Genomic DNA, 22,118 nt, shown 5'->3' with positions numbered 1-22,118 from the left:
CTCTCAAACGAAGGCAAAGTTTTCTCCTTATTGCTGACAAAACAAAATCCTTTTAGTAATAGATATTGTCAATATGTTGTATTGTGTTGATATTTTCTTAGACTCGGGTATTTATAACTTATCCAAAGTATGATTGCTTTCATCATATGAGAATTCAATTGTTTGACTTTGTTATATCACATAAATCTTTATTTCTGCAATTTAAGGGTTGATAAAGTGTTGTTTGTATTGAATGTAATTTAGCTTAAATTAAATGTGCTTTTTCTATCCACACCGCATCCCATGATGGTAGTGACATTTGAACCCATGACCCTCACAGTGTCGGTTACCGCCCACAGGTCATCAGTTGAATCTGATTTAGCTATTATGAAGTGTTAAACAGGTCAAGGTATGTACTAACACAACTTAACATTTACAGGTTGATTTTCCAGTCTTGGAGAGGCTGCAAATTGGGGGCAGCCTTAACTTGAAAGAGATATGGAACAACCTTTGTCTGGGGAAAAAGCACAAAAGTGAAATCAAGCTCAAAAGTTCTTGACGCAGAACACAAATGAAAGATCAACAAGAGCGAGATTCGGAGTGCACTATTCCACATGGGAGTTGACATGGGTGTCCTCCCGTTTCAGGTTTTCTTGAATTCATTGCTCTGGCTCTAATTCTAGGATTATTCACATATGTGTTCTTTCTTCTTGCCCAGTATATAGTGGATTCTGCAGACATTAATTGAACTTTTCTTTCATTTGGTTACCTAAGTGTTTAGCTTGTGGAAATGTTAAAAGAGGTTGTGCCCCATCTACATTAGGAGTCTTAAGGATCCATGTGGAAGAGACTATGTTGATCCTATCGAGTCACATTCATTAGGACACACTATTCAGTTATGTAGATCACGTTGTTGATACTTTCTAGTATCCTGTTTGTTTTGTGTACTATTGTTAGTGCTCACCTTCATAGACTTCACTCTTGTATTCTTAGTGCTAGGTGTCTCATTTCTATTCGTGGACTGAAGTAGTATAGACCGTTTATTATTGCATCAGGGTAGTGAGGATGCAAATCCTTTTAAGCTCAGTGTTCAGGACCAAATTACTTAATCATCTGTCTCCCTTTGATGTTTGTCTTGGGAGATACGTTTTTTTCCTTTATTAATAGTCTTGAAATTTAAGAGAAAAAGAACCTCCATGAAATATTCCCTGTAATGCCTTTGAGTCATAAATCTAGTTCTTATCTACATGTCAAGACGAGGGAAATTGGCTTCCGTGTAATATCTTGCTATAGAATTTAGTGATGGTTTGCACTCATCTCTGAAAAATAGACATGCAACCTCTGTTTGGAAATTTTTTAAGGGTTTAGGCATGCATTATGGTTAAAAATGTTTTAGAGTCTGTGAAAAGATACACATGTTTTATGTTTTCAAGTGCACACACAAGGTTGAGGTAAATGTCTGTGTACTTTCCAATGCCCTAAACCCTAACCTCTAAACGGCATCCTTAAGGCATTGGGTACTTTCCATGCTGAAAGGAAGGTTAAAGAGTCAAACATATTAGATCCCTATAGGTGCCTTTTCATCATGTAAAATTTCCTTTTTAGTGCAGAATTTATACCCTTAAAAATAGGTTATTGGACCGATTAAGAGTAGTCTGCATATGCTGAGACAACATGTGCAGCCAGCACTACATCCTTCAAGACTGATGGTTCCAGTCAGTATCTCCACCATTTAGTCAGACTGATAGTAAGAAAAGAACTGATATTGATGAGCGTAGCAACTTCACCAACTCTCTCCTCTCATTTTCTGCAATTACTATTCTCAGCCCAAATTACATTGAGAGTTTCCACATTACCAAGGCACAAATCAAGAATTTTGACAAGTTTCACTTATAATGATTGAACTTTTCTCTGTTGCATTACTAAGGTGTGAATATTTTGACCTGTGTGAATGAAGGTTCTGGGCACATAATCTCTATGTGCAGATGCTCGGTCTTTTGGTCACATATTCAAATGCTTTATATTATGGGGTTCAGAGTCTAGAGTTTATGGATTGTGATTGAGTGAGTGCATATATTTCAGAACAGAGAGCACTTTCCATTTCTAAATAATGAAACTCTTCCGTAATATTTCTTTGACCCTTGTTTCTTGCTGTAGTTATCATTTGTATTTAGAAGTTGATAACTTTTAATAATACATTGTAGCGAGATAGAATGTCAATGGGTCTCAATCGGCAATGCCGGTGATGGATGGGATCCGACTTGACAAATGGACGGTTCTGTGATGTGTGAGATTGTATGTCAAAAACATGAATCATCCATCTTACAAGGTTCCTTCTCATTTCTGTATATCGACTTCTCAGAAATTTTATACTTTTCTGTTTTTTTCTTATACTCGCTTGGTTAATGTTGATGAGCTCTCATTTTTGTGATTGATTGAGTATTCAGCCACGTGGGTTATCTTTTGCTGCTTAATTTGTTTCACATTTCTACAAATTCTGGGAATTTAGCATTTGTTTATTGGTTCCCACTGCGCCTGAGGACCCTTTAATAGTTACTGTTTGATAAGACCTCAACGAAGAAAGCTAAGAACCAAAGGAACAGAAGATTGACAGCACCATATAGAGAAATTGTCTAATAATTGTTTAGCTAACAAATTCACATGTTTCAAATGCAGTGCAAATCTTTGAAGGTGAGTGTTAAGCAACACTGAAAATTTAATAATTAATTTCAAACCTCTGAGTTTGACCGTTCCGGTTCATTTTTACATTCGTTATGAACTGTTGGGATTGAGAATGGCACTATGGTTCATTTAAGCACAGCATGACGGTTTCACTCTTGGTTAGTGGATTAGGGGCCATTGGGAAATTGTAAATGTTCCAGTTTTCTCGCCTCCTTATTTATTTTTTGATGGTATTTGTTCCTGTCAGTTGTTAGCAACAGGAGAACACACATTCCTGTACTTTCAAATTACAGATTAGTTAGTTTCCTGGAAAGTCAAATAAGTGAGTTCATTATGTGCCCTGTACTTTCAAATTACAGATTAGTTAGTTTCCTGGAAAGTCAAATAAGTGAGTTCATTATGTGTTTTGTAATTTTTCTTCCTCTTATTGCCATCAGACATCATTTGTCGCATGACCAATGGATGCTTTAAGTTTTCTGACCTTCTGATCTTGTGCATTGCCAGGAGTCGTTTGTCTTGGGAGCCGTTTGGCGTTTTTTTGGCAAATGTTAAGGATCTAAACGCCCACTAGCAAAGGAACCATATGTCATCCAAAGTAGCCCCAATTTACATACTCAGGATTTTCTCATTCTGGCACATCCAATGCGCCATCTGTTGCTCCAAATTGTGGTCCTCTTCATGTGATGTGGTTGGTTAATGCTGTGACAGATTCGACTTAATAAAAGAAATTTTGTTTTGTAGAAGGCTGTGACAATTCTTATTCTTTAGCCCTTTCAGCCATCATATTTGTGGCTCGTCACTCTAGGACTGGGAAGCTGCTGCAGTTAATCGGCCCTTACCAGTAGCTAAAAGAGAACGATTGCTTTTCAAGGAAGCAGAAGCCAGAATTAGACGTTGAAGGTCTAGAATACAAAGAAAAGTATGCTACTACTGCAACATTACCCCCTTTGCCTAGAGAAAATGAAATTGAGTGATCTATCCTAGTTGAAATACGTGTGGAATCAAAACAACATTCTGACATCTCAAAGCTTAAAAGAGCTCCAAATTGAGAGCTGTTCCAGATTGAGATATGTGTTCCCATTGTTCATAATTAAAGGTCTAGTGAAACTAGAATTCATGTATAAATAACTGCTCTCGGATGGAAGACATCATCACAAATGAAGGAGGCAGAGATGGAGAGGAAAACAAACTTGTTTCCCAAGTAAAGCATCTCCATTTTAAGGATTCAACTTGCCTCAGAACAATTTGCCCTTCTCCATGTACGGTTGACGGCCCATCATGGGACACGTTGGTGCTCACCGCGCCGGTTGCCTTAACGGGAAGTCACCAGACCCACTTTTTCACTCAAAAGGTATGAATATGATTCAAAACCTAAAATTAACTCAAGGTATAATTTCAAGAGTGTTTTCGTTGCATTGAAAAATTTATACTTGAGAAAGCAAAATCTAAGAACTGATACTTTTCAGAAATAATACCTCAAGATAAGCATCACATGACTGTAGCATCATGTTTAATTTTGCTTTCAGTGAAGATGAAGATGGATGAGGTCGGAAGACGTTTATCTGCTTTTTTGGTCATGTCCAGGTGGATAAGATTCTTACCTTCCGAGCAGGATTTGTTACTTGATATCCGAACGTCCAAACACAACTCATTAGATCCTGTCCGTGGATTATATATGAAATTAAAGCCTGGGCCCACTAATAAAGGGACTTTTACTGCTTTATTGTTCTAGTTGAGTAGTGAAGATCAAAACTAAACTGGGAATGAGTCTTGATCATCTCTCTACTCTCTACTCCTGCCTCCAGAATTTCTGCATTTCTCTTCTCTGAACAACAACAAAACAATTCGAAAGAGAAAGGTACGAGTTATTTGCCATTTCCAATTGAGTTCCAGGCGATTCTGTTGTCTTTCTTTATTCAGTTACAATATTTGAAGCTTTGTCTTTGTTAGATTTGTTTCCTTTGTTGTCTTTGGTCCTGCTCCTTCGTCCTGCAACCTCCCACCCAAAAAAAAAAAAAAAAAAAAGATTAGAAAAAAAAAATACTGCTTCCATTTGTCCACCCTTTCTCCCCTTTGCTTCGTAGTTGTTGTTACATCAATTCAATTGTTCTGTGAATCTTGAGTGATACAAGAAGGGAAAAAAAAAAAAAAAGATTAGAAAAAAAAAATACTGCTTCCATTTGTCCACCCTTTCTCCCCTTTGCTTCGTAGTTGTTGTTACATCAATTCAATTGTTCTGTGAATCTTGAGTGATACAAGAAGGGAAAAAAAAAAAAAAATCCTGGCTTTCGTTTGTAGTTCATTCCTTTCTTTCTTGGTCCTCCCTCTTGTTGCATATTGACATTCACTTCACTTGCGTTGTGAATCTGAATTCCTTCAGTTTCAAAGCACGCACCAGAAGAAATACAAAAATTGTCCTTTCTTCAAGTCCTTGTCTTTTCAGCATTCCTTCGATCACTCCATCTGTGATCCTTCTTAGTCATCATAAAAAACAAAACCCAGTAGCTAGACAAATGGCAGATATTGTTATTACAGTGGTTGGAAAATTAGCAGAGTACACAGTCGCACCTGTTCTGCGACAATTTGGTTATCTGATTAACTACAAGAGCAATGTTCGAGAGCTCACCGAGAAGGTTAGAACTCTGACTGCCAATAGAGATGGGGTACAACGACGTGTAAATGCAGCGAAGAGGAACTTGGAGGATATTCTTCCTCTTGTTGACGACTGGTTGGAACGAGTAAAGCAGACCATAGAAGAAAAGGAGACATGTTTTGAAGAAGGAAGAGTAGCCAAGGCAACAACATGCTGCAGCTCCAATGGGTGGTGTCCAAATCTGAAGGTCCGCCGTTCCTTGAGTAGGACAGCAAAGAAGCTAGCTCCAAAGGTTGATAAGCTTATTACAGATGGAAATTTCACCACAGTATCATGTCCTGCTCTTCCGCTGAAGATTGAATATCCAGCCATACAATATTTTGAGGATTCCACTGAGGCACCGAGCAAGCCACATGAAGGGGCTAGCTCCTCCTCAGGAACATCCAATCCTGCTAAACCACCTGCACCTATGGATCTCTCTGAGCGTCTGCAATACAGGTCACCTTATACAAAAGATCTCCTGACAGCTCTGCAAGATGACAAGATCAGTATGATTGGCATTTCTGGGACAATCAGAGAGATAGATACAGTAACAACTAAAGAGTTCATGAAAAGAATGAAACAAAAAAAGCTCTTTGAAGAGGTTGCCATGGCAGTTGTGTCCCAGGATCCAGACTTGAAACGAATACAAGGTGAAATTGCAGAAATGCTAGACCTGAAATTGGAGAATGGGAGTTTGGTTGAACGGGCAGATAGGCTACGTGCTGTATTATTGGCATCGGATTCTAAGAGGATTCTTGTAATACTGACTGATGTCTGTGGAATACCTGATTTGGAAGCAATTGGAATTTCTCGTGTTGATATAAAGAAAAGCTGCAAGATCATGTTGATTTCACAACTATCAACTGTGTTTAATGAAATGGGGACTCAGAGCAATTTCAAATTGTTATTACAATCCACTCCCATAGCAAGACCTGTTGAGTTTAAATCAAGAATTTCAATCATCAGAGATGTAATGGATGCTCTGACAGATGATGAATCCAACCCCCATTGTAATCTGTGGCATGGGGGGAATTGGCAAAACAACCTTGGTGATGGAAATTGCTGCAAAAGCGAGTGAAGTAGATCTATTTGATGATGTTGCAATTGCAGAATTTACTCAAGAACCTGACTTCATCAAAATCCAAGGTAAAATTGCTAAAGCTCTAGGTCTGGAACTTAAAGCAGAGGATGACAGAGCAGCCAAGTTACGCGAAAGATTATCAATGGGTACGAGAAAGGTCCTTGTAATATTGGACAATGTTTGGACACAACTAAATCTGTGGGAAATAGGAATTCCAATTTCCCGTGATCCAAAATGTTGTAAACTTCTAGTATCATCACGGAACCAAGATATCTTCAAAGAGATGAAAACCAAAAGGAATTTCCTCATTGGTGGTTTGTCAAAACATGATGCTTGGAGTTTGTTTAAGAAGGTAGCAGGAGGGTCCATTGAAATTGATCTCGAGCTGCGTCCTATAGCAGAACAGGTGCTGGCTGAATGTGGTGGGTTACCAGTTGCAATTTCTACGGTTGGAGGGGCACTACAAGGTGAAAGCATTCCAAAATGGAGAAATGCACTTAGACAACTAAGAAAGGCTTGCCCAAAAGATGTTCCAGGAGTTATAGAGCGTGTGTACGGAAAAATAGAGTTCAGTTATGAATGTCTACCAAGCGAGGAAGCCAAATCATGTTTTTTGCTGTGTTGCATATTTCCAGAAAGTGAAGAGTTTCCAATTGAATTCTTGGTTATGTTTGCGATTGGTCTTGGACTTTTTAAAGACATTGATTCAATATCTGGAGCAAGGGATTACGTAATAACAGTGGTTGAAACACTCAAATGTCGTTCTTTGTTGTTAGACGGCCATGAGAAAGATTGGTTTAGAATGCATGATGTGGTGCGTGACGTAGCCGTGTATATAGCCTCCAAAGAGTTAGCACAAAAGAAGAGTGATAAGCTTGAAAGGAGATATATGGAAAGAGGAGGAGTGGAATTGAACGATTGGCTCAAGAGCAGTTCACTGAGAGCCGATATGAGTACTACTGAGCTTTTAGTGTTGGTACCCACAGATGAAATTGAACTGGAGCTGCCAGCCACAATTTTCGATGGAATGGAAAATCTCAAGGTTTTAATGATCGAGTGTTCAATCCTCCCATCCCTTTCACTTCTGAAGAATCTTCAAACACTCATTCTAGTGGATTGCTGTCGCAATATTGATGTCATTGGAGAGCTACGGTCACTCATGATACTCTATTTCCTTGAATGTGACGACGTCAAACAGTTGCCTGATACATTCAAAAATTTATCTAATCTGAGGTTGTTAAACTTGACAGGATGTACAGAGCTTAAAGTAATCTCACCAGGTGTTATATCGAGTTTATCTCGTCTAGAAGAATTGTACATGTGGGATAGCTTTGAAGATTGGGTGGTTGAGAAACTGGGCTCGACAGAAACATTCAATTGGATCTCTCAATTGGAGGTTGATGCCCAACCAGAAGAAGCATCAGACGAATCAGAAGAATCTGAGGTTGATGTCGACATATGGAAGAAATTCAACAGGTTGGCGGTTGAGAAACTAGCCTCAACAGAAACAACAACTGATCAGGTCTCTCAACGGGAGGAGGATGAGGAAAGAAGTGAACCAGAGGAACTCGACAGCCTTGGAGATCTGTTCGCAGAGTATGTTGAAGATTTAGAAAACTACGACCATCGGGCCAACTCTATGGACTGGAGAGTTGGATTACTTTCAGAGCTACTTTCCTTGACCCATTTGACTACTTTAGAAGTGGTTTTACCACCAATTGAGATTCTGCGAACCAGCAAGCTATTTCATAAGCTTGAAAGATTTAAGATCTCTATTGGATGGGATGAGCATGAGGACTTGGAGGACTTAGAGGGTAACTACTTGAGAGTACATGATCTTGATGCAAGCTCTCTTGCGGATACTGGACTCAGTTTGTTGTTAAAGAAAACTAACAAGCTCGAGTTGAAAATGAAGAATTTGACTGACCCTCTCAATGTCTTAGATGTAAACTGCTGTGCAAACTTGGAGTCACTTACCCTCAAAGACTGTGATTCTCTAGAATATCTGATTGACATGACTCTTAAGCAAGATACTCCACGAAGCGTCTTTCTTGTCTTGAATTATCTGGAAATCGATGGAGCAAGACGGCTGAAAGAGATTTTTCATGGTGACCTGCCACTGGGATCGCTTCAGAAACTAGAAAGGCTAACTTTACAGAATCTACCTGCATTGACGACTATTTGGACTATTGGAAGCCAATCTAGATGGTTGGGAGATCTGGCAGCTGTCCATTGCATATCAATACGGGATTGCCAGTCATTGGAAGCAATTTTTGCCTTGCGAGGATCGGAACATCATGTCAAAGAGATCAACTTCCTTAGTTTGACACGGTTGGAACTTATAGGTCTCCCGAGCTTCACTGGAATGAGCAGAAGTACTTGTAAGGGGATGGAAAGGCAACTGGAAGGCAGCAGTCTCTATCCCAATAGTTTGGCCGTTGAACATTCACTTTTCTCTGACCCCAAGGTATTTTTCCTTTTAGAAAAGTTGTACTTTGTCACATCTTTGGAAGTAAATTTCCATCTTTTACTTTTTCAAATTACTAATTACAATTTGACTATCTACTACTAAGGTTATGTCATTGTTTTTTTTTTTTTTTTTTTTTTTACCAAGGTTGGATGAAAGAAGAATTTGAATGAGCATATATAAAGGCTTAATTGAAGTCCAAAAAGAATAATATCGATATAAAAATGAATATGTGTCGATATAAAAAAGCATATTTCCCAATCTGATCAAGGGATGCAAATAAATGATATCATGGATTTCAAACAATCTTGTCAAGGCTTTCAGAATTTAACTGAACTATATGTTAGATCTTGTGGCAGTTTGAGATACCTGCTCGCTCCTTCGATTGCCAGAGGTCTTGTCAAGCTCGAACGTCTATGGATAATATCTTGCGAGAAGATCGAAGCAATAGTCGCAGCAGATGAGGGTGAAGAAACAGAGAATGAAAGCATGCTCCCTCAGCTTTTTGATTTGTCTCTTGGGGATCTACCGCATCTTGGAAGCTTTTCGCAAGGCAAATATACTTTTAATTGGCCGCGAGTGAGATTGATCGAGATTCGCAAATGCAACCAAATGAACAACTTCTGTTCAGGATCCCTCAGCATCTCAAGGGAAGTGAGCATAGATGTCTCTGATTCTGGTGAGAATCTTGAGCAGGAGCTGAATGATAGCAAGAAAGAAAGCTGATCAGGTATGCAATTGCAATTCTACAGCAGTACAGTCCTATATCATATGTGTTTTGACCGAGCATCAGGATAAATGTGTAATCTGTTTCAATGTGAATCAAATTTTGCAGATCTGGACGCAGTGCATTTCTGCTCGTGGAGAAGTTAATCTAGGAGTGGCTTGGTACAAGTCGGTTGGGATGTTCTTTATGTCTGCCGCATTTTCCGCTCGAGCTCACTTCAGCCTGGGGAGCGGTGGGCTGGTGGCGACAGACACTTGTTTAATCTAGTTGAGTGATGAGTAGAAAAGATAAGAAAAAAACGACTGTTCTTGTAGTTTGAATCCTTGTGTGTATTTCAGATTTTTTGTAGTCTTCTCTCACCCAAATTATCTGATAATTTGGGTGAGAGAAGAGTGATATTTGTGTGATGATTAAAAAAGAAAAAAGAAAAAAAAGTGTGTTAGTTATCTGTGATTGATATTGAGAGTTTTGGCCCATTCTTGTGATCTTGTCTGTAATTTGGATTTCTTATCTTCTTGTGAATTTGGAAACAACAAGAAGTAGTTGTGTTGTAATCTTTTCCTGCTTCTTTTGTTTTAGTGATTTGGATATTCATTGTGGTGGACATAGCCAAATTCGAGGTGAACTACATAATTATGTGTCTTCTTGTAGTTGTGTTGTGTTTCATTTGTCTTTCCTTCTTCAATGCGTTTGTGAAATTTACAGGTTAGTTAAAGTAAATGCACATATTCTTGTATGTCTAAATGACTAAATGTATCAAAGTCATGAAATAAAACACGACAGTAGTTAAATATACAAACGTATTTATGAGTATTGTACCACTCGAAGACGAGGATCTACTATTCAAAGTGTCAATCCTATTGCATTCTCAAAACTTTTAAGTATATTTCGACAACTTCGTGGACATGATTGTGTTATATCTTACAAAATTAATTATTGTAAGTGCATGCACATACCAGTGAGACAATTTGGTGAAAATTTGGAGGGAACTATGGAAGTACTTAAGTAGCTAATGGAGGAATAATACTGGTAATATGAAACTGCTCAAACATTTATTAACACAAAAATTGCATTTCATAATAATCCTACTATATGAAGATTTAACTTTTTTTTTCTTTTCTTGTAATAAAATAAGGTAGGCTGCTATTTGTCGACACCACTCTCAAGTAGAAAATAGGCAAACTTGAGTAGAAAATCTTTACCCCCACACCACTCTTTCTGGTCACAGTTGCTGTGGACAAAATAGTATTGTAGAAGATAATTGGTATCAACTTTGATATGAAAATAGTAGGTAACTAGGCATCAACCCCTGCGCGATGTTGCGGGTATGATATATGTTTAACTACAACAATTAGCCAAAATATAAAACCAAACTTAAAAACATGATACTTAAATTTAGCCTTTTGGAGATGCTCATTGATAGTTTGATACGATCATTTATCGAAAGAGTATGTGGACTCTTTTCGCATTCTTTCGGTTTTTTCCCAATTTTTCAACAGACAACATTTTAGCCCAGCTACTAATTCACCCTGCCTTGTCAATACTGTTATCTTCAAAATTCAATGAAATTCACCTTTGCCCGTACAATTTCATTTTTAAATCTTTGACAGTAGACCATGTGGAGAAACTTCACTACTGTGACAGTAGACCATCTTCCACTTCTCCTGCCCATCATCCATTTCTGGTCGGGACTGTAGCCAATGAAGGATACAGGAAGTAAGATACGTCTGACCGAACTACTGAATATATAGAATAACAGAACTTAGCATTCCAGTTTTTAACTCTTATGATTTGCTAATTCAGGTGATACAATAACAGTGAAAATCTATGGATATGCCTCCACAGAAATCTTTACAATATGCCAAATTGGAACCTCTAAGAAGCAGTTAAAAGGGAGCATATCAGCAATACATTCCACAAAACCAACAGAATCAGAGTCCGAAATCTAGAGATCGTTCGGCTCCAATTTTCAGGTTGGAGTAGGGAAAACAAATGGATCGCTTACCTTTGAGATCAGTTCTCAAGCAGACTCGAGCAATATTTGCAGTCCAAGAGTTGCCATAACAGATGCAAAGACAATGTCACCCTGCACGAGCAAGCATAATTAGTACAGAATCTGGAGATATACAAAGAACAAAAACAGAGCTGACAAACAGTAATTCATTATGAACAACGTGGACACAACTTTGCATGTCCAACACAATATGTTGATTGTGCCAGCCAAATGTACTCATTCCTAGTTGCTCAAAACTAAAATATAGTCTTCGCTCAACCAATGCTATCTCTCTATTATCTCATCAACTGTTGTAAGAAAGAATCTAACTATTTTCAAAATCGTTCTAGTTAGCAAAATTGATAATGCCTTACCACTGGTTACAAAGAGCAGGAAATTTGCTACATTTTATATATCTCAATCTTAGCTAGCTGCTTCATTTCATCCCGAAATTTATTCAAAATAGGGCAGATTTAAAAACAATATAAACTTAAAGAAAAAAACATATGTGTTTTAATTGAGAAATTAGAACTCCAAGATGTCCCATGTTATGAGAAACAATGACAGTAAGGGCCTCTTTCAATAACCACTTTTTTTTTTTTGAAAGGTTCAATAACCACTTTGATACACTTAGGTTTGGTTTCTAGAGGCTTTATGTCAAATAATTATAAATACTGGTGAAAAAGGGTCAAACCCCATGCCTACAAAGTAAAGCACTGTTATTCATTTGCGATGCTCAAATTTGTAATGGCACGATTATGTATGCAATAAAGCATAGATTGGCATAGTCATCCAATACAAAAATTCGGAGGTATCAAGAACCATCAACTAAGGTTAATATATATCACACCTTAAGCAGCAAAAACCTACTACTATCAAACACACAATTTCGGTTGATAACACTGATACAAAGTACCTCATTGAGGCGTTCAGCATCCCTCATCTTTTCCAACGTCCAATGATCAAGTAACACCCTATTTTCACGGTTTAAAGTATCACCTCCACTGTAAGTCCCTCAGCCTGGATTGTGGGGAATCCAATAAACCACAAAAAACCCTGTCAATTTTATTTTACGCAGGGACTCAATAATCCTATTCTCAATCTGATATCAGATCAGCTGATGCATATTAATAGAGTAGCGGCATACCTTTGTTTTTGCATGACTGAAAGATGCTTCAACACCAAATCACAGCATTGATATAAGAAATAATTACAACTACTGCAAATGAAACCTGCAATAAGAACCCTCAGAATCAATACAGGGATTTATTATATCAAACATGCATCACTGCAGCATTAATTTGAAAAACCTTTTAAGAGTTGAGCTAGAACCCAAAGGCCACAGTGAATAAAGACAACAAAACCCAGGAATCTCAATACCTGATTTCTAACTGTAACCAAAAACCAATTCACCAAATACCCATTTCCCATAATCAAAAGCAATGAATCAGAGATAGACAGAAGAATCATGGTATACACTTACAAAAAGAAAAATCTTTTTTTCTTTTTTTTATCTCACAACCCAAGAGATTTTCAATTAAAAGTTCAAGTTCCAGGCCAAAGAGAGAAGATGCACACAAAAATTCATAAAATACAAATGAGTAGCATTGCGGTCTGTGTTTGTAAAAACAATCAGCAGGTTGTGAATGGAGAATGCTATTCAAATAGAACTCATGCAGCTAAAATTGAGACTCTAGAGCTGTTCAAATAGATTAATATACTTGAATTTTGGACCATGAAACAGCAACAGGGAAGTCATGTTTGGTAAGCAGTTATTTTAAGTATAAACATAAACAGAATAAGAGGAACTGGTCACAGGTTCAAGAAAATGCAAAAGGGTCATGGTTATTTGTTATTGGAGTTGTCATAGATTCGAAGTACCATTGCTAATCAAAGTACCTGAAACCAAGACCGCACCCAATAGCTTTGTGCAGAGCTCTGCTATTCATATATATATATAGATACACACACACACACATATGTATATATAACATAGTAGTTGCAACTGCGCACATGCAAAAGGGGGAAAAAATAGAAGAGAGGTTCTGTTCAAAAGTGAAATTAAAAGAGTGGAAGATAAACATAGTTGATAGTTATAGATAAGCAATCAATTTTTGTTTCTATCTATATCTTTAAGCTTTAGTAGTTAAAGCAAACACGCTCATACTATGTATTGAGCAAACCCTGTACACCATCAGAACTCTGAAGCATTCGCTGAGTTAACTAAACCTATTACATAAGAAAGAATTTGTCCACCCCCCCCAAAAAAATCTGTTCACTCACATAAAGAGCTATCTTAGGCAATGAGTTCTGAAAACACATTCCTAATTTCCAATAATACGACCTAAAATCTAAACAATCTTAACTACTTTCGCATTCACTAACAGACCCCAAAAGCAATCAACCATTTCAATTTCTTTTTGTTTCGAAAATAAGTGGGGGTTCTAGGTAATATATGTCAAACAATACATCTCATTTTAATGATACTCCAGTACACTAAGCCGTGTTCAAGCTATTGCATTTCCAGGATTCCCTTCATAGTATGCATAGAGGAAAATACAATTTTGTCGATATACAATAGGTTTATAGTTACATACTACAACAACTATAATTGAAAGGATGGAGAATCAGTGAATCACATGTCTGTAATTCCATACAATCACAGAATAACATGGAATTGCTGTAGTCTGTAACCATTATAGTTACAGACAACAGCAACTATACACCCAAATAATTCAAAGGATGGAGAATCTGAGAAAAAGTAAATGGAAAGTATTAGAAGCTATGCTTGAGTAGCATGCCATCAAACTACTGCATGATAGCATATATAATACCTCCAGCGGCTCAATTTCTGTAGCAAAGAAGAGGAACAATCATCTCTGTCTCACCTAAAGAATAACATAAAAGGCATTAAATTGAGTGAGTTAGATTTCAGAAAACACTGGAAATGACAGAATTTAGCAAAAACTGAAACAGATTAAGGAAAATTATTGGTTGCACATTCCTCAGTCAATTTCTTTTGATACTATGCTCATCCTCCCTGAAAATCCATAAGCTTCAAAATGAATAACAATCTCAACAACGCCTGCATTACTCAAACCCAAAATCAGTGACATGCACAGATTGAGAATGACTTTAAAGAAATTCTTTGAAAAAAAGCTACTGTACCTGGGCAAAACGAATACAACCTCTGCGTATGTCGCCCTCTATCAATCCACCTCTTCAACTCTCTTTCTGCCAGGCAAACAACGTCTCTCTTTCAGCTCCTGTCTCTTCTGCGCAGCAGAGAAGGGGCGACCCGCCATCGCTCAAAGTAATTAGGTGGTGGCTCAACAGATCAACAGGTGGCAAGGGTAATGAGCAAAATATGGGCAAAGCAGCAGGGCAAATTACTATTCATAAGGATTTAGAGGTTTAAAATAGGTAACTAGGCAACTCGCCCACTCAATGCTGCGGGGTTATGTTTTTTTTTTCCTGAATTCATGTTTATAACCTAATGTGAGATGGTAATTCATTCATAATCTCTTTGAACCTCTCATCAGCCAATATATTCTTAAAATGTCAATGACTTTACATAGCTGAGATCAAATTCTAAAATGCTGTAAAATCAAATCCAAACGTAATACCCTCATATTCCGAATTATCTCATTACAACCATAGTCAGAAAAGGATACTTGAAGTTTCCCATTGATTTTGCAACACCTGCAACTACCGGAGCAACACCAGTGCGAATTCCTCCACCCATTCTAGCCTGCATGTAATTCAACGTCAAATGCAGAATGGCTAAAATAAGTCTGATAATATCTCAAAGGGGCTAAGGTTGGGAACAAAGAACAAGGGAACATAATTTGAGCTTACCATAATGAATACCATGTCTGACCCATATAGTGCTTCTTCTATGATTCTAGGCTTTCTTTGACAGCATTCACACCAACATCTGGCATGGGTTTCTTCCAGCACCAAGACCCCTGGTAAGCTCTTGACCAATTTGTAAACGGTTCTCAGGAAAGACAGGCGAGATTCTCATGGCTTGAACATATTCCTTCCAATTGTTCATTAACTATACAATTTCCCTTCTCTCCAGTGATATATGAAGCAGAATGCTTTCCATTAGCAGTTCCATATTCCCCCAAAACCCAACAAATGACCTGTAATCACAACTAAACGTTAAACTATCAACAATATTCTTTCATAAACTTCTACATTAAAGCAAAATAGGATGAAGAGAATTGAGAGGGCAGAGCATACCTGACGAAATACAGACTAAAGCTTTGGCTCTCCAATTATGCGCAAATACGACTCCACCTACATAGAAAAATCTTCATTGCCACACCAAAAAAACAAAGGGCAAGCAAATGGTCTAGAAGACAGGGAAGAAGAAACTAAAGCATCAATTTTGTAAATATTCCAGTCTTTTAAGTTATAGAGATAACAGCCAAAAGGGAGTGAACTAATTACAGAATTAAATCTCACAGCAAAATTTACAAAAATTTAGACATATCCAACCCATATTCATCATAATCAATAAACATGGCCGCAGTAGATATCCAACATATACACACATCAACTGATTCAATTCAATATTGAATTTCGAAGAACCACCACAACCAAACAACTTGACTAATCATCAAGAAATTGAAAAAAGAAAATCAAAATTCAACCAATTAGGAAAATCAAGATTCAATTTTGGAGAACCCCACTATCAATTACCAAGAAATTTAATTAGTCGTCGCCGGAGCTGGAAGATGCGCAACCCAGAATCTCCATCTTCTCTCTCTCTCTCTCTCTCTCTACCAAACAGCGAGAAGATCCACTCTGCAAGCCACGCAACCAAGCCATGCAGGGTTAGCTAGGGGCAAAACAGTTGAAGAGACTAGAAATAAGGGGTAAAATCGTCCAACACTTAGGCCTTATACTGTCATATTGGTGGGTAGGCCTGGCAATTCAGCCCATGACCCGTTAACCGCCCATTAACCGCCCGCTAAAAACCCATTTATTTCCGCCCGATAACTTAACGTGTTAATGGGCTGCCAACCCGTTAGTTAACGGGCGGAAACGGTCTGCCCGACGGAACCCATCGAGCCCGGTTAGAAGAGGAAAAAAAAAAAAAAAATTCTTTTGAGAATTGTAGCCCAATTATGTATTAACTTTTGATAGTTCGATTTAATGAAAATCAACAATGAAAAAGAGTTTTAATGGGTTGGAAGAGGGTTTAAAAAAAAATTAAAAATAAAAACATTTTTTATTATTATTTTTGAGAAGGGTTTTAATAGATAATGGGTGTGAAAAAGAGTTAAAAAAAAGGATAATGCTCATACACTCCAGATCCCTGAAAATACTTCTCATACACCCCAGTGTCTTATTTTTATTCCTCTTTACACAACTTTTCCTCATTTCCTTTCCTACCAACCCATCTTATCAAAACCTCTACCAGCAATACCCTCTCCTGGTTATTTTTGTCACTTTGGTCGTGTCTCAATCAGTCTGTTTTTACTTAAATTTGTTGAAACGTGGTGGGCCCATAAGAAATATATTTGTTTAAATATATATACAGATGTTGCAATCATCCTCTATTTCAAAGGTAAACCCATAAGAAATATATTTGTTTAAATATATATACAGATGTTGCAATCATCCTCTATTTCAAAGGTAAACAGTGCACTTTACTATTCAGAATTTCTATCGTTGACAGACTTGAGTTGAATGCTATCTGCAAAAACACTAGCAAAGAATTGTGTTTGGCTCCAATTTTGCTGCAGCTGGTCAACAGTCTCTTTTCTTGCGCGGGCGTGCCAGCACCGTTCGGGTGCGGTTGTCGGGGGTGTCCCTTGACCTGACTTCTGTTGAGCGATTGTGGACGAGGAGAGCACCAACCTCGTCGTGGGATTCTTTGTGCCTCGTGGCGAGGACTTTTGCTGAGCTTCTTGAAAATCACCAAATCGATACTCGATGTTGTAGATCGAGCAGAGCGAGAACCACCGGGAAGTGAGGAGAACTTGCTAAAGCGTGACTTTAGCTTGACTGGGTTGCTAGGGCGTTACCCTTGCTTGGCTGGTTCTGTAACCGTTGTGGTCGCGGCACTACCGTCGGCTCCCGAGGAGACTAGGACCGAAGCACGTTGACAGAGGGTTTGGTGGCACTGAAAGTCGGCTTCTGAGAAGACTAGGACTAGGAGTGAGATCACCGCTAAGAGAATGAGAATGAGAGGGAGAGGAGTTGCTCTTAGAGAGGTTTGCTCTAGAGAGAACTTAGATCATCTTAGAGATGTTGTTGTTGAATGTGAATGTGTCTTTTAGAATGAGAAGAGAAGGTGTTTATATAGGGAAGAAAAAGAAGAGTGAAATGATGAGTGGAAGAAAAATAATGAAAGTGGAGTATGAAAGTGATTTGTAAAATATGGAAAAGATAGAGAAATGATGAAATGAAAGCAAGGCATGAAGGTGCAAAAACATGGAAGTGATGATGATCTATTAAAGAGATTATCTAAGAAAAATATATCCAAGGAAAAAGAGAAAAGCATCTAGCTTTCTTCATGTGGGTAGGAAACATGAACATGTGAATATTGAGCTGGTTTTAGGTCAGTTTCTGCCCCTTTATTCCTTCAATTATTTCTCCAACAAGACTTCATTATATGCCTTCGACTTCTTCATATGAAATGTTCCACTATGAGTGTAGATCATCCTGACAAATTTTCAGATTTTTATTCCATGTGGTTGGGCCGAAAATGCTGCTGGACCTCTTACAGGTCCAGTTTTCCAGTTTTGCTTCTGTAGAAAATTGGGCTGATTGTTTGAAGGCCTTCCACTCAAAAAAAGCTCTGGCACTCTTCATAAGAAATGATCCTTGGGCTGTCTAGAATGGATCTGCAGAGTTTCAGCTCATTTCAAGTTCATTTGGTCAGTCTGCCGCCCCTCCTTCCTTGTTTAGCTCGGTTTCTCCTAGCCGAAGTAGGAAAATGTGCTAAAGTTGACTTGTCATACTTCCATAGTAGGCTTTATTTAGCCTCTAAATATATATTTCGAACTTGTCGACAATATATAGCTTGAGCCACTGACATTGGCTCAATTTCTCCAACACATGCCTTGTCAGGCCAAAATGTTCATTTTGGGTCCAAACAAATTGAATCAGGAAAGAGAAAAATTGAGAAAATTGAAAGACTATAGAGAACGTCTTCCTAGGGAAACTCCCAATTATTGGGATATCCTCTATAGACTTCAAACAAGAATTTATAAACTAGAACAAGATATTGATAATCTTTTATATGTTCTAGAAGAGGAGCAAAAACCTCTTGATTATTTGAGCATTGGTTAGATCCGCAGTTCACTGGTATCAAAGCTTGAAAACGGAGCTCAGCATGAGAACCCCCCATGGGGACAATGTTTGATTTGATAATAGAGAGACTGAATTCTCTATTAACTTCATCTGATGAAAAATATCAGAACCTGCAGAAATAAATATCTAGATATCAAAAACATCTAGAAAAAATTCCTTTGATAATCCACCAATTAGAAAAATTGGAAAACAAACTGGATTATATCAAAGAACTTTCAAGCCAGTCTGTTGGGAACCCTTGAAGCATCTTTGTGCAACCAGGTGGCGTATTTCAACTGCTTCCCCAACTTCTCAACCAGCTTGAAAGATGCAGCCCACTGTCTCCGACTGAGAGTCAAGACAGATGGCATATCTATGAAAAAGGATATGCAAGAATTGGCAATAGTATACAGAATATACTACAAACTGATGAGTACTACAGTAGAGCCAAAGACAAGGATAACAAATATCCCTGGTCTTACTACTGGATTCCTCACCAGTCAGAAGAACCATTCACAACAGATTCACAAGGTTACTTGGAAGGAAGTAACTTTTCCTATTGAATGGAAGTTATCTGATCCGAAGCTACCAGCAGAGAGTGCAAAAGCTAAAATTTATGAAAGTAGAAAGACTGGAGAAATCAGTCTAAATTTTGACAATCACAGAAAAAGTGATGTTGGTCCTGAGAACCTCAGGATAAACAACAATCTTCTCAGAAGAAGCTACAGCACTAGAGAAGCTAGTGTCAGTGGTACAAAAAGCTCTGAAGAACCATCAGAGTCCATATCCATCAATGAAAAAGAATTGGAAGCTGATCTAAGCAGACCAACTAATATTCTTAAAGCACAAAAGCTCTATGATCTCTATGAAGAAGCAGAGTCCTGCGAAAATCCTGAACGATTAGAAAAACTAATCGGAGAAATGAAAAAAATTCAAACCAGGAAAGGAAAGAAAACTCCTTCCCTATCAGGATATTGAAATGGAAGAAGGAGATAGCTCCAGTTCCAAAACAGTTATCATTAGAGAAAAGGGAAAGATCAAACTCCCTGTTCAGAAGGCCCCTACGGGCAGAAATGGAGAAAGAAATTCTCAAAGATTTGTCCCAGAGGACAAGATTCCCAGAGTACCAATTTCCAACTATGGTATCTGGCTAGATCTAGACAAAGCTCTAGACAAGAGGAAAACTCTTGACCAATGGGTAGACAGCCTGATGATGGCATCCGCTCTAACCCTTGGAAAATTTGAAGCTCCTGATCTTCAGATGTACTTTGAAACTACTCTTACTGGAGTAGCAAAGAAGTATTACTTCTCCTTCAAAGAAACCGCCAGAGGAAAAGAATGGCTGGAAGAGATCAGAACTTCAAAATCTCCGTATGATTTTGCAGCACCACTGTACGATCAGTTCTGTGGAGATCTTTCAAATTTCAGTGAGAAGGCTAAAGAAACGGCCAAATCAAATATCTATGCACTAAAGATTTGTGACATGAGATATTTTGAAGAATACTTGAATGAATTTCAAGAATATTACTGTACAATTGGTGAACTAGAGAACACTGATCTAGTCAACCTGTTGCACAGGAAACTCCCTGAACCATGGAGAACAGCTGTGAGAGAAAACATAGCTGAAAAACCAATTGAAAGATTTTCAGTTGGAGGAATTGCCGACAGAATCCGGCAACTACTGAAAGAACAATGCAAAGCCAATCTTAGAGCAAAGATGGCCAAGAAACAACTCAAAGGAGTTGAAAATTTCTGCTACGGAATATTGGATGTACCCACAAACTGGGGATGTCATGAATCCAAGTTCCACAGAAAAAGAAAAGAAAAATATTACCCCAAAAGATTCAACAAAGGTAATAAGAAAAGAGATTGGAAATTCAAGAAAAGTTTCAATTACAAGAAACAACAGGAGGAAAATCCTAAAAAGAAATTCTTCAAGAAAAAGAAGAATACTCATCAGCATAAACAACAACCCAGCAAGAAAGCTTGCAGATGTTGGTTATGTAAAGCTGAGGGGCACTATGCCAATGAATGCCCGGAAAAGGAAAAAAGATCTACTAAAGCTCTCTTTGACGAGTATGAGCCTATAGTAGAAACAGCTAACATGAAAGGCTACGAAATAGCCTATTCAGATGATGAAGAAGATGACAGGTCAGTATACTCTGCCTGGTCTGATGAAGACGAATCATCTGAGTCTGAGACAGATTCTGAAGTAGAGTACTTCGAATCCAGACAAATGAATGTTCTAAGAATCAAGAACTGGGAAGAAAGTAAGACAGAATCATTAATGTCTTCTTATCAGGTGAACCCTGGTACATTCGTTTGTGACTACTGCTTATGTCACGAAAAGAATGGTCTCCCTATGTTTTGTGAAGAGTCAAAAAAGACTTATCACAAAGAATGCTTCATAGCTGAAGCAAGAAGAAAAACCAAGAATGGTCTTGTCAGCCAATTGGTTGAACAAGAATATGAAGAGTATTTCGCTGAGAAAAAGGCGAAAGAAGTTGAATCTCTGTTCCCGGAAACCATGGAACCATCTTCCTCAAAAATAGAAGAAGAAAAAGTAATCGATGAAGAAAAAATCGATGAAGATATTGAACTGGTTGAAATACCAGAAAAGATAGAACTGGTGAAACCACCAGAAACTGTTCATCTCTTAGAAAGAGCTATGGAAGATACTGAAACATGGGATCTACTTGGCCAACCTTCTGGCAAGTTTGACTATAAGGTCAGATATGACCCTCCGTCATGGTTCAGTAATCCAGACAGCAGAGAGATAATTCCTACAAACTGGGATGAAGATGTATCTCCCACTCAGGAAAAGGTTCCAGAAGAATGTAAACCATTCATTCCAAAGGAACAAGCTCAAGAAAATGAGCTTCAACCATCGAAGGTCGTCTCTACTAGTAGATACAGCAACTACATAGAGATTGGACTCAAATTCCTTGATCATAAAAAATATCATCTACATGCCTTTGTAGATAATGGATCAGGATTTACTGTTGCAAAGATAGAGATTTGCAATTCCAGAAGAACTCTGGAAAGAAGATAAGAAAAGATATGCTACTGGTGTAACTTTTGATGGAAGCCATCTCACCATGAATAAAGTAGCAAAAAATGTTCATATCACCATTGGTGGAGGAACATTTATCATCCACAATGTCTGGCAATCTGAAGGCCAAGACTCAGATTTCTTGTTGGGAAATGATTTTATTCTCCAACAGCGATTTATTCAGGATGAAG

General features: G+C 38.0%; 2 protein-coding genes and 1 long non-coding RNA gene across 9 annotated transcripts; 2 read left to right on the top strand and 1 right to left on the bottom strand.

Annotated features, from left to right (window-relative positions):
• Positions 1-2,611: 2,611 nt before the first annotated feature.
• On the top strand, positions 2,612-6,443 carry LOC133738520 (disease resistance protein SUMM2-like). The gene is made up of 3 exons (XM_062166076.1): positions 2,612-2,983; positions 3,166-4,012; positions 4,188-6,443. Exon 3 carries the CDS (start codon positions 5,175-5,177, stop codon positions 6,372-6,374), a length of 1,200 nt encoding a protein of 399 aa, XP_062022060.1. The 5' UTR covers positions 2,612-2,983; positions 3,166-4,012; positions 4,188-5,174; the 3' UTR covers positions 6,375-6,443.
• Positions 6,444-6,519: 76 nt separating this feature from the next.
• On the top strand, positions 6,520-8,949 carry LOC133737676 (disease resistance protein At4g27190-like). Its single transcript, XM_062165186.1, has one exon. It carries the CDS (start codon positions 6,520-6,522, stop codon positions 8,947-8,949), a length of 2,430 nt encoding a protein of 809 aa, XP_062021170.1.
• A 1,985-nt stretch (positions 8,950-10,934) lies between these two features.
• On the bottom strand, positions 10,935-16,425 carry LOC133740536 (uncharacterized). 7 transcript variants are annotated; one of them, XR_009861288.1, is made up of 10 exons: positions 16,275-16,425; positions 15,813-15,869; positions 15,423-15,712; positions 15,191-15,315; positions 14,733-14,839; positions 14,399-14,649; positions 12,712-12,796; positions 12,481-12,584; positions 11,577-11,657; positions 10,935-11,262 (listed from the first exon to the last, which is right to left on the bottom strand). It is a non-coding gene; the product is annotated as an uncharacterized LOC133740536 (long non-coding RNA). The 7 variants fall into 7 exon arrangements; XR_009861286.1 differs by having other exon boundaries at positions 14,733-14,956; positions 15,239-15,315; XR_009861284.1 differs by having other exon boundaries at positions 12,481-12,620; positions 14,733-15,315.
• Positions 16,426-22,118: the final 5,693 nt, after the last annotated feature.

Source organism: Rosa rugosa, chromosome 3 (genome assembly GCF_958449725.1).
Source record: "Rosa rugosa chromosome 3, drRosRugo1.1, whole genome shotgun sequence".
NCBI lineage: Eukaryota > Viridiplantae > Streptophyta > Magnoliopsida > Rosales > Rosaceae > Rosa > Rosa rugosa.
Note: the sequence above shows the minus strand (reverse complement) of the source record. Positions and strands in the feature narration are given on the sequence as shown.